At 41.9% G+C, this 17,671-nt stretch overlaps 1 protein-coding gene across 6 annotated transcripts in view; it reads left to right on the top strand.

The window, feature by feature from the left end:
• DPP6 (dipeptidyl peptidase like 6) overlaps positions 1 to 17,671 on the top strand; it is a 575,931-nt gene that overhangs the window by 415,739 nt on the left and 142,521 nt on the right. For all 6 annotated transcript variants that reach the window (XM_049798774.1, XM_049798776.1, XM_049798778.1 and 3 more), the window contains exons 4-5: positions 12,073 to 12,167; positions 14,886 to 14,960. In XM_049798774.1, the coding sequence (XP_049654731.1) occupies positions 12,073 to 12,167; positions 14,886 to 14,960 (170 nt within the window). The remainder of the gene's footprint in view (positions 1 to 12,072; positions 12,168 to 14,885; positions 14,961 to 17,671) is intronic.

The raw sequence follows: 17,671 nt of genomic DNA, 5'->3' as shown, positions 1-17,671 counted from the left end.
TGGACAAAGCATCCAGAAATTTTTCCAATAGTCTTAATTTATTATCACCCTCATCAACGCTTACTCTCCGCTCAGCAGTCAATTTTCCTATTTCCTAGTGGACAAGAGCCCATCCCAAGAGCCCAAAAGCTGCTCCTGCAGCTGGCGCTGGTTGCTCACCCGCCTGGCAGCATCAGCAGAGAGCGGAGCCAGTGAGGGCTGAGCTGGTCCATCTGCACCGTAACAGGGTTAACACACATATTCTGGGCCACGTGGAGCTGTTTTCACTGCTGTTTATTGTTGCTTCGGTTGATGGACTGGCTCGTTTTACAAGACATATTTCTTGGAAGGCTTGTGCATAAGCCAGGACCCTTATTAATAATTTGAAGGTGTCTTTTACTTCTTTATTCTCCTTCCTAGTGGGAGGGCAGGTTGTGAACGGTGACATAAAAAATGTCTTAAAACCGTTTTTTAAAATACCACCAAGAATATATGCATACATACATATATTTGTTCCACATGTTCCATATTTTCCTTCTTCCAGGTTTTAATTTCAGGGGCAGCATTTGTGAGAGTTTACTGTTACCTTTTGGCTTGAAACGTTTAGCTGATACCAAACTCAGTAGCATGCATAAGATATGGCCTTAAAACAAATTAACCTTTAACAGTTATTCCCTATTTCTTTTCTATTTTTAATGCCTCACAAAGGAAGATACTTTTTATAAGTAGAGTTATATACCAGTAATTGTAATATTGCCTATTTTTTTTTCTAATTGGCACAGAATGGCTAAATTATGGAGCCAGAATAGTACGAGTATGAAAAACAGGAGAGATTTTATTAGAATTCCAGATTTTATATTTGTTTTCCTTCTCCTAGGGCAGGAAACTGAGAACATATAATCAATTTTCTGTTGCAATCAACCTTTTTAGGGGAAACAATATTGGACTATATTCGTGAGAGAAAATAACTGAAAATAACATGTTTTTATCCAGTTTGAGGGATATTATCACCTTGATCACTACAGTGAGTTTGGGTTACTCCACCCAAAAAAGATAGATTGTAGTGGGAATAGACGTGGTCCAGGGAAGGATAAAGACCATGACAGAGGCATGGAAATGTACGATAAAAAGAAGAATTGCCTTGACGAACAAAGAAATTATGTAAGGATAAAAAAATAAAGAAAAATATGAAGAAGTCAAGTTCTTGTCATTGAATAAGGGCATTCTTTGGTCTGAATGCCATCTGCTGAAAGTTGTCAAGCCATTGCGATAATTTTGGACAAAAGGTTGACCAGGATTCAAGAAAGGACCGGTCATTCTTTTGGTGTAGCCAGTTTTGATCCACCGCACTTAAACCAGGTGTTCATCTCGGCTCTTTCGCTTGAGCACCTGCATCAGCATGTCTGCCCTCTTAGCAGCAAACCACTGCTGATTCAAGACCAACATCACACAAGGCAGTAAATGATGCATGAGGCTGGTTCCTTGGTGGAGAGAGGAGTAGGAATAAGAACAAGTGAAATAAGAAATTCAGGAATCATTTCTGGGGTTTGGTATGGGGGTCCCCACAGGAGCTGGCCCAGTCACTGCAAGCAAACTGATTTGAGATGTTAAGGGAAAGCTGTTTACTAAGCTAACACTAATTTTTTCCTCATCAATTCGTTTAAGGACGATGGGATTGTATGTATAATTGCAAACCGCTCCTCCAATAGCGGTTCCCTTGCAGTTGGGTGTGGGGAGCCTCTGTTCTCCTCCAGGTGCCGTCCCTTGCCGGGTCTGCTGCCCAGCATCGCGTCCAATTATTTATTAATGGTTCTTTGCAAGTGTTGCAAGTGTTTCCGTCGGCTCTGTAATATGGTGCCCTCTTGTGACTGGTCCAAACCCAGTAATCATGGACCAGTAACCAAAGTGTGTAGGATGTTGGATTTCATGTCTTACCCGCCTTGATTTTCAAAAGCCTGAAGTCAGAGTGATGGCCATGGCTCTGCCAGAGTTCAGCACAGTCATACTTTGCCAGACACATCTGAACTTATAGAGTAGCATAAAAGGGATCATGAAATATTGCACACAAAGATAATTAAAACTTTATCCAGAGCTGTATACACAGCAAATTTGCTTGCTAATATACAAAGATCTCATTCAGTCTGTACTGAACTTTCGGTACTCTGCCCACAATAGTAATAATGAAAAGGAAAAATCCACTTTATATGTCCTTTCTCTCCACCATGGCCACTATCAAGTGTAATTTGGTTGGGAGCAAAGAGAAGGAGGCAAGGAAATACACAGAGGAATTAAAAAAGCAAACTGTGGGGTCATGTTTTAATGAAAATTTATCCATGGATTCCTTTTTTTTATTGGTGTCAAATGCATTATTACATTTACAAGTAACACTTTTAGTTAGACACTCCCCTTCATGAAGCCAAATAAATGAGGCAACTAAGACCTGGTGTGTTTGGCAGAGAAGAAGGAGGTCGCTGGACGATGCTGCACTGGCCTGGGGGAAAAATAGGGAGCGCTTGGAGCAAGTGTACCTGCACGGAGCAGGCAAGGTGGGGACAACCAAGCAGGAATGGTAGCTTGGGCTCTCACATGAGCTAGCAACTACCATGGCAGAAGCCCTGGAGGTTTTATACTCCCGGTAAAATCTGTGCCACTGTGTATTTGGGGCTGTGCCACCCACATCGGCCACGTTGTAGAGCTGGGATAAAGTGATCGACACTACCTGTTGTCTGCACTTTGTTTTGCTGTTTGGATGCATAGTGAGACCATGAGGAATAGGTGGGGTGTGGATGAAGGCATTGGGGACTGTTTCCTGGGAAATTAGTTGTTTGGGGTTAAATTGCTTTTGGCCTGTGCTGAATGGGGGAAGTTTCTGGCAGGGAATCAAAGGGATGAGTATAATCTGGTATCTCCAGCTGTCTGGCCTTGGGTAACCTAAGGGTCGTCTGCACTTTTCCTGCTGTAACATCTAGGGTTTGAAGAGCACAACTGAACAGGAAAAGAAGATGGCAGAGAGTTTTTGGGGAAGATTTCTCAGCTCTGGAATACGTCTAAGTCAGCTCAGTGTGGTGCAAAGTCCCCACACCACTGTTAGTCATTACAGAGAGATAAGCTGAGGGCAGTAAGGAACAAGATGTACATTTTTACTGTTCTTGTTAGGATTTTGCGGCAGTTTCATAATCGGGATAATTTGCCCTGGATGGAGTCAAAACGGATTTAGTCCAGAGGATTTCTCATTCCGTTTTTTCCTAATTGTAGTGTCTCTTTCCCGCCCCCCCCCCCCCGCCTCCCCTGCCCCTGTGTCATAAAAGCAGGTAGTAGCAAGGAAGAGGAGTTATTTGAAGTTGAAACAAGTTCTCTGTTTCTCACATGGACTTCAGCTTTTCGTGCCCGTGCCACTAAGCTGTGATCTGAGCCTACAGGATTCCCAGATTGGGGCTCTTTGAAGTGGAGTTCAGTCTCATAAATGAGAGGCAGCAGCAGAATTGTACCTGGTTTCAAATTTGGGACTGAAATTTCAAAGGTGTGCTCTGCCTGCATTTCAGGCTTGGTGCTGAGGTCTTCTCTCAATGAGGTTCAATAAGCTTTTTTTTGAGTTTGGATCTTGAAAGATTTGGGATTAGACAAAGAAGAGAAACAGACTGGCATTACCAATTTTTATAGTTTTAAGTTTTCCCAGGACTCAGCCTTCTTCGAGCTTTTGACAAGTTAATTTACAAGCCTGCTAGAGATGCTTGTTGATATGGGAATTTTCCTGAGCTATAATTGTGTTTTATTTTACTGGTACTACTGTAAAAGCGCTATATTGGTGCACCAAGTGCAACTGCATTGAGGTGATGAGCAATTAAAACCACTTCTTGCATAATAAAGCACATTCTATCGTGTTGCACTTACTTAATGTACCAATGCAATGTGTTATACAGCATTTAGCTAAATTACAGTAAATCACCTATTTAAAGAAGTTTTCCTTTCAGCCTCTCATGTGAAAAAAAATTCTGGAAACAGTAAAAGGATAATGACCCATAATGCCAGAAAGATAAAAATGGGATTTCACTTGTCTCCTGGAATTAAAGGCAGTAGCGATGTTGTTAAAGGCAAGCTGTTCTCCGTCCCCTGTTGCTCCCTTGCATCAGCATCACAAAGTATAACAGACTTTTACTTATTTCTGCACTGCGGAGTAGCAAGGCTGAAGAAAAAGGAGTTGCTGGTGGGGGCAGGTGGATTGAAGACAAAAGGCAGGGTGGTGGCAGGGGGCTGTGATGAGTTACAAGTGGCAAGGTCTGCAAGGACCATCCCTAAGGACCAGCTCTCACTCAGGGTGGGGTGAAGCTGTGGGTATGGAAATGGGGTTTTGTTGCCGTTCACCACTCGTGATCTTTGCCTCCCTCTCTTTCTGTTATCCCAGAGCCAGCTTACTGCAGCACCCAGGGACAGGGAATGGGAAGCCTTCCCTGCATTTTCCCTCTGGGAAGCAGCTCGGTATCAAAACAAGCTTGGCGTCTGCTTTGGGGAGGGAATTTCAGATTCGGTTTGTGGGTACATGCTATAAATACCAAATAGATGCACTGCAGTATGTCTTGAAAGAACAACAGATCATAGTATTAAATGCAGCATAACAATGGTCTTCTTTTCCACCTGAATTTGGGATTGCATCTGTCTGGACAGCTGAATAGGCTTCCACTGGGGACTGATTGTGCTTTTATTTTGCGTTATGTTCCATGTGGTTGAGGTTCACAGGCAGTTGGTGAGTGTGCATCGTCCTACCATTTGTTGAAAATCTATTCCCCGTGTTTTTCTGAGGAGTAAACCATACCTGCCACAGGCAGTGCAGGTCCTGGGGGGATCGCTCTCCTTGTCATGCAAAGGTATGTGACTCCAGTTAGGCAGATATTGTTCTAAGTAGGTCAATAATCCTGCAAGCCTACTAAATAAGATACAATTTCCCCTTTCATGAAAGCAAAGTAAGAGAAGTATTTCTCTAAGCCTGTCTGTGTTCATCCTTCTCCCTGCTCTTATCATGCTCAACCTTTTTCCTCTTCTTTGGTGCTTCGTGTTAATATTTGCCGGTTTTTTTCTGACAGTTTTTATTTCCTCTGTGAATTTACCCTGTTCTGTCATTTTCCTCTCTGCTTCCATTATTTCCCAAAATCTCAGGCTCTGTCTCTCAAAACCAGTCTCTGAAGATAGCAGGCCTGTGCTTCTACTGCATCTGGCAGGATTAAGGTTTTTTTTCTTAAGGTCTTGACCCCACGCACAGCAGCCTGTTAACCTCAGCTTGTCCTATTCTCTCCCCTGTGTCACTCAGAAAGCACTTTCTTGACAGGAAATCCTAAGTTCTCTACAGTTTACTTTCCGTGGGAGATGCTCACGTGAGCCGTGCGGATGACTGCACTTAACGTGTCCGCCTGGTGCTGATGGGCTGCTCTCTCCCCTGGGGCTCTGCTGAGTGTGGGCTGGCTTGCGGGTCTAAATGCTGGTAGTCACAGCAGCAAACGCTCCCTGCTGCCGAGCCCACAGCCTGCCCGGGTACCCGGTTCGGTCGTGACGCTGTTCCCACAGAGACATACTGTATTGCAGTGTAAACTGTGTAAACTCCCCCAATCCTGCAAATGTGGGTCATCACTACAAGCCAGTATTTTATTTTTTTTCCTGTGTGCTGCTGTGGATAGTCCAGGTTTGCTTTCTCCAGCCAGACCCTTCTCTTTGGCCCTGGCTGGGGGTGAGTGAGGGCTGTGACATGGCCAAACCCACCCGAGGGGAACACCCGCTCCTTTCCCCACCACCTCTGGTCTCCATCCACTGTGCAGGGGCTCACCTGGCCCTTCAGGAAACTTGTTGGGCTGCTAAGCTAGCCGGAAATATTTTTCATTTTAATTCCACTGCCTCACCCTGATGTATTTTTCCAAATGAATATAATTGTAGTACATGCCGTTGCCAGTCTGAAAACACCAACTCTGTCTAAAAAAATCATCTGTCCTGCTGTTGCAACCTTCCTGTCTGTTATCTTATTAGATGGTAAGAGCTAACCAGTTGTGTCTGATTGCTACCTGCCTGGGAAGACTCCAAGAAACCCTCGGCTGGTCCAGGCGCTGCTGTTGCATTAGCAAAGGGGTCTCAGCCTGGCTGAGTGCTGAGTGACGCCCTGCACTGCGGCGGGCAGTGCTGCAGGGCTGGCGGAAGGCTCATCCTTCAGATGTAAGAGAAAATTCTAAAATTCTGACTGCTTTGGGTCATTAAAACCCCCACAACAGCTTTTCTTTTTTGGAAGAGTGTGGGTGATAACATCAGGCTCTTGACTCGTTTCCAGCTGTGGTAATTGGCTTCATTGGGTTGAATAGGATGCGGTGTTTTCACTTCTGGAAAGCTCAGAGGACTCTTTCAGGGTTTCTAACCCAGCTGTAAAGCCCATCAGATGCAAACTGCCTGCCAGCTGCCATGGGTCGTGCCTGAGGTTAGGTCTAGCAAGGACCTTCCTCCAGCAGCAGGGATGAGAAATAACAGCACAGTGCCCCCTCCTCTCTTGGTGGCCCCGTGACATGCGCTGTGCCAGCGCAGAGCTCCATCCCAGCAGCGCACGTGGGCCCGGTGCGATGTGACCTCGGTGCCCGCGGAGCGACGCGGGCTCGCTCCCACGGGACACGCTGCCGTCTGCTCTCTTGACACGGCATAATTTGTTTGCCAGCCTTGACAGTCATGCTGGTATCTGGAGGCTCATTTATCTGAAATGGTTCAGAACAACTTCAGGACTTACATTTCCTTTATTCACCAATCTCCCTTAATCTTAGGGATTGAGGATGATAATTCCCCCGATGCTGACTTTCATCAGACTAAGACTCATTCAATTATGTTTCACGTCTGTTGATCTGAAACTACAGGACTTGAGAAGTTGTCTTTTCCTCTAAGTCTGTGGCTCTAAATGACTGAAGCTCTCCTAACAGTCCTGATACTACCTTCTGCCTTTCATTAACTCTTACTGCTGACCTGCTGCATGTGAATGTTTTAACCTTTTTTTCTCTGCTTTTCATTTGTCAGTTGCTAAACTGATAGAAAATTACGATTTCTTTAAAAATATTTTTTTGGCAGCTGGATTTAAATTCTTATTCTTTCCCATCTTTTACCGCATAGTTCTGCTTTCTGCTTTCCATAATCTGTGACAAATAATGAAAATTCTCAGAAGCATGCAGGTCCTGCTATTATCTTATAAACCAGTTTCTCATCTCTGATAGCGTGTACTTACTTAGTCTCATCAGAGAAGCTGTACAGCCATAAATTCACGAGCACTGACGCTAATGCAAATCTGGGTTCCTGCAGCTGGATGTAATTCTTTCATTTCCTTTGCACCGCCAGCACTCAAACTTACTCCTTCTAGGGGCAAAATTGTCCCAGACCTTTTTGTCCACTGTGATGAGCTATTTAGTCTGGTGCCCAGCCTGACACACGGTAATGTAAAAACAAGCTGTGCTGGCTCAGACAAGTGCTCCTCTAGCCCAGTGTCAGGTCTTTAACTAAGGCAATAGCTGATGCTGTGTTGAACTTGAGCCTGGCCCCTTTTAGTGGTCCATAATGAAGCAGCCCTGCATCAGGGATGAGAGATGATATATCCTGCCTACTTCCTTTAATATCTGTCAGTTTATCAGTTGTCCGTGAATTTTTGTACTCCCTTGTTTTATAGCATGGCAAATGAACCATGCTGTCTTGCTGTCTTGATGGCGTCCAGCCTTTTGTTGGCTGTTTAGGCTGCCTCTGCATATTGAACTGATGATTCAGGGTCCTCAAACGATACCAGTGACAGCCTCATGATCTTTCTCCTGAGTTTTCAACTGCCAGTTCTGGGTTCAGCATCACAGCAGCACCAGTGGGCAAGTTTCCAGAGACCCCGTGCCTTCTCTGATGGTAGAACCTTGGAAAGGGCTGGCCAGGTAGCACGCCTGAAAATGCAAAACCTGCATTGGGGCCACAGTGCGTAATGCATTATTCTCTTAAGAAAAATCCTGTCGTTTTGTCTTGCTTCACTCTAAACAAGAGGCCAGCGGGCAGAGCTGCCAGGCAAAGCAAACCCACGTGCATGCTGTTCCTGGCGAGGGCTCAGCGACTGCAAGGGACATGAGCTCCCTGTCACAAGATCTGGTTTCTCTGTGTACTTATCTCCTGACTGAATTTAAGAAAGATGTGTACAAAGAAGCTGGGAAACCCCGACACTGCAAATATATCATTGGTCTTGGGTTTCCGGATTTCGCCCGTTCTGCTTAGCAGGTTTTTTAAAAATGACTGCCAAGGCTCCCTCATTCCTTTACACTGACTCTCTACAGCACCAAGGCTGCTCCGTTATTTCTAGTAATCACTGCTTTTTGTAATCAGTCACTTTTGGAAGCGTGACTGCATATCTGTGTCTACACTCACAGACACATAATATATTCTACCAACCAGACAATTTCCTGGAAGTTCAAAGAAGGGGAGGAGTTGGCGAAGTGAACTCTGCTGTTGAAGAAATGGAATAAATGGCTTTATGCCTGAAAGTTACAATTTTCAGCATCATTTACATTGAACGCCAGCCCCAAAGAAAGGCAGGTATAAAAAATGAGATGCAGCGATGACCTTTATCAGCTGTGGTGACAACTATAAATCAGGCTGCAAATTCTCATCAGCTCGCTGGACAGAATTCATTACAGACAGAGGTTGCTGCATTGCTTTTTGTCTTTGATTGAGGCATGTCCCATTTAAATAAATGCTCTTGCACTGGAACTAATCACACACTTCAAAACAGAAGTCCAGGAATATTATTCATTGATTCTTTTGAGGACTAAGATAATACGACTTACAGACCAGCTGAACCTCACAGTGTTTTGCTTGGAATATAATGCAGATCAATTTGTTCTTCTCTTAAGCAGACCAATTTTCTGTTCATTAATTCAGATGCTGTGTTGATGGCTTGTATTGAATATAATAGCAAGATTTACAGCCCTAACAAATCAGCGCTGCTTCATTTATTCTTCCTTATTCATACCAGAAGTACATGCAGCAGATTAGCACCTGATTTTAAACTTGTTACACTTTAACAAATAATGGGAAAGTCTTTCATCTCCTGCTTTCAACTCTGGAGCAACTTCTATGTAATCATCTTGAAGTTTCACAGTTAAAATGTTACGGTTTTTTGGAGCACGTGGGGAGCAATATAGTAGCAATGTCATTACGGGCAGTAATGTAACTTCCACCGGTTCATGCAATGCTCAAGAAACAGCCACCAAATATTAACAGCCCCACAGACTCATTAGATTAATAAGCTACTTTACTTGTGCACTGAACTTTGAGCTGAGTTTCATTGCTAGTTTTTCCTGTAATTAGGAAATATCCTGAGAGGCTTACAATTATCCAAATGCTTTGGTGGCCATATTTAAAATGTGATTTTTCTGTCTAGAACTTAGTATGTAGCTGGAAAACATTCCATGTTGTTGACATAGGGTGATTATTAAAGCAGTAATCTTTTTCAAAATGTCTGATAATTAGGTAATATTCTGTCTCTCAGTTTAGTTATTCCTGTTATTTCTAGAATACCTGAAAATAAGAATTTGGACTGTATACTTTCCTCATATAACAAATGATGCTTCACCCATGCTTAATGGCCTAAGGATGTAAAGGCATGGTATGCAGGAAGCATTAATACCTTTTATCGTATCACTTCCTAAATTGTTGGCATAAAGGCATTTCTTAAGGATCTGGGCACAGAGGCTAGAAGTTAAAGTTGTAAATAAGTCAGTGCTGGATCAGACCCCAGAGATCATCTCTTCTGCTGTCTGGCCCAGGACAAGAGCAAATGTTTAGGGAAGATTTTAAAAAGCAGGTGAATTTCTCAAGATGGTAATTCAGGATATGCTTCTAGTCCCTTGCAATCACAAGTTCAAGGGCTTAATGAAAAGTGTCTCCCCTCAAGACCACAATCTTTGGTGGATTTTTCTTCCATTTTTCTAATTCTTATTCGGACCCACATGCAGTCCTGGCACCCGCTCTAGTCTGAGTCTGTAACTTCCACAGCTTGTTTACCTTCTGCGAGAAGAAATAATCTCTTTTATTTGTATTGAACCTGTCACTGGCTGGCGTCTTTTAGTGCCTCCCAATATTTATTTCGGAAAACGCAGGGAACGAGCATTCGTTATTTATCTTTTCCACGCTGCTTATGACTTTTTTGACTTCTGTCCTAGTTCTGTTCAGTCAGTTCTTTCCCAGGTTTGAGAATCTTAGTTTGTTCAGTCATAAATTCTATGAAGCAATATTTCAAAGTCCTGAATATAATCAGGCATGCTTATGAAAATGCCGTGCCCTTGGACAACACTCCAGAACTAATGACAAACTTTTAATACTGTCAAATCCAAACAGGAACTCTCTTCACTATTCTGCTCTCAAATGCAAGTCTTACTCTAATTCAGATCCTGCATTTTTTATTCAGGATTGAAGGTGCTGATAAAATTGATTCCATAATTAAAAGAAAGAGATGCTTTGAGAAGTTTTCCTATGAGTCCGAAGGGCTGCTGCTGTGATTTGGACACTGAGAATCTTGACTCTCTAACATCTTGTTGTCTGGAGACGATCATCCATATTGCAGCAACAGTTTGGCCTCACAGAATCTGATTCATCTCAATCTCAGAAAAGATTTTTTCTTCCTACGCTTATATGTAAAACTGTGATCTGTAGGAGATGACTGTTTTTATTGATCGTAAAGAGTAGAGTGTAGAAGCTTTTCGTCTGCACTTTCACTTTTACAAAGATGGTTAATGACTGTGATGAGGATTGTCATCGCTACCTTAGAAATAAAAGAAGACTGAAACATGGATAAGGAAGGAGTATGCTAGGTCTGTACAGCAAAGTTTTGAAAGAACTGGGTCTCTGGATCCAGTGTTGTCTTCAGCAGGCTACGGGGAGCCAGGCACCGCGCACCTGTCTGTGGTTACAATGTGCTTGTACGAACCCTGTAGGATTTAAACTCACCTTTGCCTCATGCCGGGACAACCCATGGGTAATGTTTAACCATTCGTGTGGCCCTAACACTTGTGGGATGCACCATGGTAGCCACCCTGGGGTGGCCACAGTGAGGGTAGGCAATGAGGAATTTTTCCCTAACGGAACCTGGAGGCAGAAGTTTGGAAAGATCCATCAGTTCTCAATCTTAGTTTAGCCAGGTCGCTAAAACCCAGTAACCCTACTCCTGTGTCAAGAAAAGCTGCTGAATCTTTTAATGGCAGTGCGCTTGGGACTTAACGTTTTATGTTTTATCTGTGAGGCAGTGCATGTAAGCACTGATCAGACTTGAACTTCAGGTTATGACATCTGACAAGATGACAACCCTTTATTGTTGTAATGTTTTTTCCTCCTGAACTTTTGACCTGCCACCCAACCTCATTGGAGTTTCTTTCACATGTCTACCCCAGCCTTTCTGTCAAGTAGGTTTTGAGCTTTGAGGGCTGGAGACTATCTCCCGCTTGTGCAGCAGCTACCGGAGGGGATTCTTGTCTTTGTCCAGATGTCCTGAGTGCTGGAATAGTCCCAAAGTGCAACAGGGACAAACTGATTTGTCCTGTTCCATGTGAAAATGCCAATTCCTTTGCATGCATGTCCTTCTGGTGTGAGTTTGCAGGACAAATGGCCGAGTTGGAAGATCTGTACAGTATTAAGTTCCAGAATCTGCTTTGTTAGAAGGTGATTTGCCTTTAACCGTCAGAGACTTTCTAGGCATCTGGCTTATTAAAGTCCTACAGAGACTGAGGATCTTGGAAACCTTTAAGCATAAGGAATGTTTTTCGACCTTGTTCTTTTCTACACTAACAATACAGCAAGCTGTGTATGTACATTCAAAACAGGTCACCCTCTTCCTTCAGCTCTGGGAAAGTGTGGCAGAATAAAAATGTGGCAAACACTAACCATGTTGTTTAATGACTGTCCTGGAAGCCACTTTAACATCACAGCAATGGCTGCATTAACAGAAAATAATCTGTGTTCTTTAGAAGGAAGTTGCCAGCAGTACTTTTGGTTCAAGTCCATAATTAGGTTCTACACAAACAGACAATTTCAGGTTTCCTTAATGTTCTTTTCTTTTCCTCCTTGCAGATAATGAATTCATTTATAGAAACCAGAATGGCACAGTGATTCTGAAGAATGTCGAAACTAACAATTCAACAATATTAATAGAAAACAAAAAAATTGTAAGTATTTTCTATAACGAGTAGCAGAATTTCACAGTTCTTTTGCAGTTGGATCAGTAAAGCAGAAAATGACTTGGGTTTCAACTTTGTGTATTCTCAAGGAGAAGCAATACACTGGTAATACTATGGGCTACGCAATGACTGATAATGTGAAATTGAACTCCAGCTTTTCGTATTATTCTGCAAGCTCAGTTTCTTTCATACTACAGGAAGGCATCATATAGATATTTGAAGCTAGTCTTGCATATCATATATAATTGAAAGATGCATAATTCTCGTCTTTGCATGCTTAATAGAAAAGACAATTGATGTAATTTACTGTCTGTTGGTAGCATTTTCCACATTCCTCCATGCATATACTTATTTTTTAATTTGTGGATTTGCTGATTTTTGTTGCCTAATGGTTGAAATGTAATTTCAGTGTTGTTAATGAATAGTGTTGATGAATGGAAGTGGAGTTGCATATGAGAGAAACCCTAAGAAATTATTGGGAAAAGAAGTTAGGAGGTGGCTATTAAAATAAATGAAAAGAAAATAATTTCACAGCTGATACAGAGTATTATTTATAATGATGAAAGTGTTTTGTAGCACTGTTTTTTGTAGTAGATGAAGCCAACATTGTGACAGAAGTTAGTACATTAAATGTCAGAGTGTTTTCAATATTTGCTGTAAGAAGTTGATTTCTAAAATACACTCATGTTTGCTCCAACAATGAGATATGAATCACATTGCCCTGGTAAAATTGTCACTTATGCAGTACCTTCCTAATGTTTTGATTAACTTGAGGTGTTTTTGATGTACTGCATCATTGCAAAACTACAAAAGCAGAGGATGGCTCACAGAGACTTATCTTAATCACCCAAGATCTGCAGAAAACAGCTTTAGAAACTTAAAAGCTAAAAGTAAATCTACAAGAAAACTATAAAAACACATTCCAGGTTGGTTTTATTTTGCAGTATGAGTATATGACTCATACAAAGCTCAAGTACAGTATTAATTCTTTTTTAATGAGACAAAGAATTTATTACTGAATTGTTATTGCAGGACCCAACCTTGAACTTTGCATGCTGCCATTTAACCTTCAGCCTTTGCTACATCACATAAGCAGTCCTCTTTTACCAGAGCACAACCTCTTTCTTTACAATTCTGCTAAAGGTAAAGGAATGGGCTGGCTTTCTTTAATGTCAAGGTCTGTTGAAATCAAACTGCTTCCATTTGGCTTCTGTTTATTCCCCTGGGTTTTAATTTTTGCCTTTTGTAAGAAAAGCGTAGTGTTACAAGATAGTCCTACTTTTTCATGCCATGGCCTCCCTACTGCCTGTTCTAACCTTGCTCCTCTGCCCTCTCAGTCAATAAATCTGCAGAACATCACCTCCACATTAATCCCAAAAGTCCCAGTACAGGAGCCGCCATTACACCTCATCCAGGCACATTGTCTTTGCCCTCTTCGTTCCCAGCCCTGGGTCAGAAAAACTTTTGCTCCCTTGGCATGTTTTCCTTTCTCCTTCTTATTAATATAACAGTAAAGAAAATCTGTCTTCGTGCTGACACTGCTGGCTCTCACGCTCCCCTGTTACCCGCCATCCTGATCCACGCTGGCCCATCAGCCCATCAGGTTGCCCAGTGAGGTGGTAGATGCCCCGTCCCTGGAAACATTCCAGGTCAGGTCGGACGGGGCTCTGAGCGACCTGATCTAGTTGAAGATGTCCCTGCTCGTTGCAGGACGGGTGGACTAGATGCCCTTTAAAGGTCCCTTCCAACCCGCACCATTCTTCTGTGATTCTATGATCAGTCCCCTCTGCCTTTGGCTGTCCCTGGGTTTCCCCACGCAACGCCTCCAGCCTCTCTGCCCTTGGGGGAGGCTCTCCCAGTGGGATGCTGTGCATTTCCCTGCAACCCAAATTCCCCCTTCCGTTTTGCTCCATGGGCATCTCTCAAGGACCTGCATCTAATTTGTTAGGTAAGAGGGTGAGATTTAAAAGGCGTGGATGGGTGGCGTGTTAGTGGCACCCCTCTTTGACCTTGGTGCCATGTGTGCCAGAAACGTATTATATTGAAACACACTGGAAAGGAGAAGTGTCTGCACTATACAAATAAGTGGACCAGGGAAAAGGTAATTCCTGACAAGTCTGAGATATTTTGGCATCTCTTCTTGTTAGTAAGACTTACAGAGCGGCTTTTTGCAGACCCCAGGTCAGGGTGCACCTGGGAAGCTGCATCACTACAGCATCCCAAAGACTTTTGTAACTGAGGAAAATGGGATAGTTCTCAGTGTTGTCTTAATTGGGAAAGGTAGTGGTGTCTCTTTATATTAATTTGCTCCAGCAGGTATTTACTGCTTGTTATCTCCTGCACTTTGGCCAGTGACTGCAGGGAATGAGAGGGAATTCATAAATTGACACTAATCGAAGTTTTCTACTACTTGCTGTCCACAGCTGCCCCATCACCCGGTATGCAGTAAGTTTTAAGGAAAACTGTGATTTTTTGAGATAGCCACCTGCTCTGAGTCACAATGTAGTTATCCTTTCTCTTATAGGTACATATAAATGCCCACATAACTTTTCTGGGATTCGACAAGAGATGTGATGTATTATTTTTCAAGACCCTTAGTCTGGCAGTATTCTTCATCATTAGAAAGTTGGTCATAACAATTAGTTCTAGATGTCATTGGCTTTAAAACTGAAAAATATTTATTTCAATGTTTGATTTATTTTCTAGGTCTCCTTAAAGGCTATTCGATATGAAGTATCACCTGACCGGGAATATGCACTTTTTGCTTTTAATGTTGAACCAGTAAGTAAATAGAGTTGATTTCAAAATACACAGGCTTTTTTATTATTTATTTTTCTCAATTCTATGCCAGTAAGATGATATTTTAAATTAATTGCTACCTATGAAACAAAGAAAGCAAACCTCTCATTTAGCTATTCTGCGAGCATGTCATACTGCCATCTAGTAGAGGAAAAAGGTATAAATTACACCGTAGAGGAAACACTGTCATTGCCAGGATTTTATAGTCTTTGGGAGCGGGATTGTAAGGACATGTCTTTGCTACAAGGATTTCTATTCCTCTTCTGTGAATTTTTTTTTTCTATGGTGCCTTTTTCAGTCACACTATAAATTTCTTGCCCAGAACAAAAAGCAACTGTCAGTGTCTCCCACAACTGAAATAATACGTTAATTATGGTGTCACCGTTCCCAGTGCTGCAGTTAGGGTTGAGCTATCACTTTCATTATAAATCCTTTTCTTCAGAGGGTTAGGTATAAATCATTCGTAAGAAATCACCACTGGGTTACTGCTAAGTTTTAGATTAGGGCGAATTTTCTACCAAACTTCAAAAAAGAAAAGTGTAATGAGTTGTTTTTAAATGATGACTAAAGGATCAAACACATGGGAAGCAGTTCTTCAGCATGAATAATATTTATTTTCTTTTTAAATTCTGCTGGTATAAGACCTGAAATGTTTGAATGATATATGCTGTATTACTTGGATAAACTATAAATCCCTATACATTTTGTTTCCATAATCTAGAATTGCACCGATTCCTCAAAACAAAAATCATTCATTCACCAGCAATTGTAATTCTTCTTCCATAAAATAAATCTAGTTTCAGCTGCTAACCAAAGGAAATTTGTTGGTCCTTTAGGTAGCAGAGGTTGTGGCTCTGTTGCTCATCTGATTTCTCTGCTGTCATCTTTGGAGTTATTCCTGACTCACAGCGGTATAAAAGTCAGGACAACCATGCCTGGTGTTCAAAAGGGTTCACATAAAACTGTATGAGAAACTTTAGGGGTGATTCCTAAAGACTTTTTTCGCTGGGAAATCATTGCTGGTGCAACTTCACTTATCTGAAGCTTAGCAGAGTTCTGGACAGAGATGGACGTGGAAGTGTTAAGTTAAATCTAAATATGGGGAAGACAGCCTAACGGCCACTGAGCAAGCAAAGCCTTTGCATAAAAGCCAGCCACCCCCCGCCTTGTGTGGCAGAGGTGTTTTGTAAAATTCACTTTTTTTAATGGAGATGGTTGGCCTTTGGCTGTGGAAGCTGTGTGCCAACGCTGCTCAGATGCATTGTGCGAGCTGGAGGAGCCCTGAGGAGAGAGGGCTTCTTCAGTTCCTCTGAGAACGAGAGAAAAATGTCTGTAACGACAAAAATTATAATGAGACAAAAAATGTCATTCCTAAAAAGCAGTAGTGAGAAATTCACTTTTTATTCCCAACCTTCATCCATCAAAAGGACTGCACACTCGGAAGATCTGGAAGAAGCAAAGTTATGGGGGCTTTTGCAGCCCAGACTTTGTGTTCAGCCTGCAGAGGAATGCTTGATGGAGGCAATGGAGGAGGAGGATGGGGAGGGAAAGGGATGTGTGTCCCCTGCATCCTCCTCTCTGCATTTCAGTGCTTGCAGATCTGTGGGTTTGAGGTACAGGCAAAACACTGAGTTTGTGGTGCTTTAAGATGCCTGGCTGGAGAAGAGAGAGCAGCACACAGGCAGGTGCTCCCTTCCTCACACCACATCTTCTTCCAGAAAGGAAAACCCAAAGTGGCAAGCTGGAAACATGACGTTTGGGAAGATTTTAGGATGTGAAATATATTCAGTGTAAGAGAGCATTGCAAATTGTTCAAGTATTCATATGAGTTTATGATAGCAAGAGTTCCTGAAATAGTCTTCTGAAACAAAACAAAATAAACAAAACAAAACAAAACAAAACAAAAACCCCCTCCTTTTTCCTTTAAGATCCATGCTTATGAAGGATACAAAGATATTTTTTTGAAGAAGCAGCAGCGTACTAGTAGAGGGGTAGTAAAATTCATTCTTGAATATTGCACCTTTAAGCCACGATGGGTGGCTCTTTGTGTACTGAAGTTGCAATAACTGTTAAATTACTTATTCAGCTTTCTTCTCACTTGGTATGCAGACTGTGGCTACAAATAATTGCATGTTAGTTAGCTTTTCGCATTTTCTGCATTTCAAACTGTATTCTTGGACAAAATTCAAATTACGCTGTTTTCTGCAACACAAGAAATTGATTAGCAAAGCCTTGGGCAGTTGTCCTTGTTGCAAAGTCAAAAGGAAATTTCAGGAAATGTATTGACAAAGGACATTTGTCGAAAGTTCAATTCTACAAATACTTTAAAAAAAGAAACTTCTTGAAATTATTCTGTACTTATTTTATAGGTGTCAGAAAGTGTTGCTTTATTTTTTTGCCATTTGAAAGTGTTCTGTGCTGCCTTTTGTTTGTGAGTATAGATGTTTTCATCATTTTTTTACACAACACAGTTGTGCTGCATTTACATATATGTGTACTATCTTAATATACATAATATGAATTAATAATTTATCCGAATTCTAATATGAATGGATTCAGCCTCTATTTTTAATACCAGCTAGGAATAAAAATCAAACTAGAAAAGCATAGTGTGTCACTCCAATGAAGTGAAATATTTTTAAGAAAAATACTACAAAGTCATCTCCTGCCAGTAATAGCTTTCTTCTAAGGTT

The sequence above is a fragment of the Accipiter gentilis genome, chromosome 4 (assembly GCF_929443795.1).
Source record: "Accipiter gentilis chromosome 4, bAccGen1.1, whole genome shotgun sequence".
Taxonomy (NCBI): Eukaryota; Metazoa; Chordata; class Aves; order Accipitriformes; family Accipitridae; genus Astur; species Astur gentilis.
The sequence above is the reverse complement of the archived record's forward strand: the minus strand, read 5'-3'. Positions and strand labels throughout refer to the sequence as shown.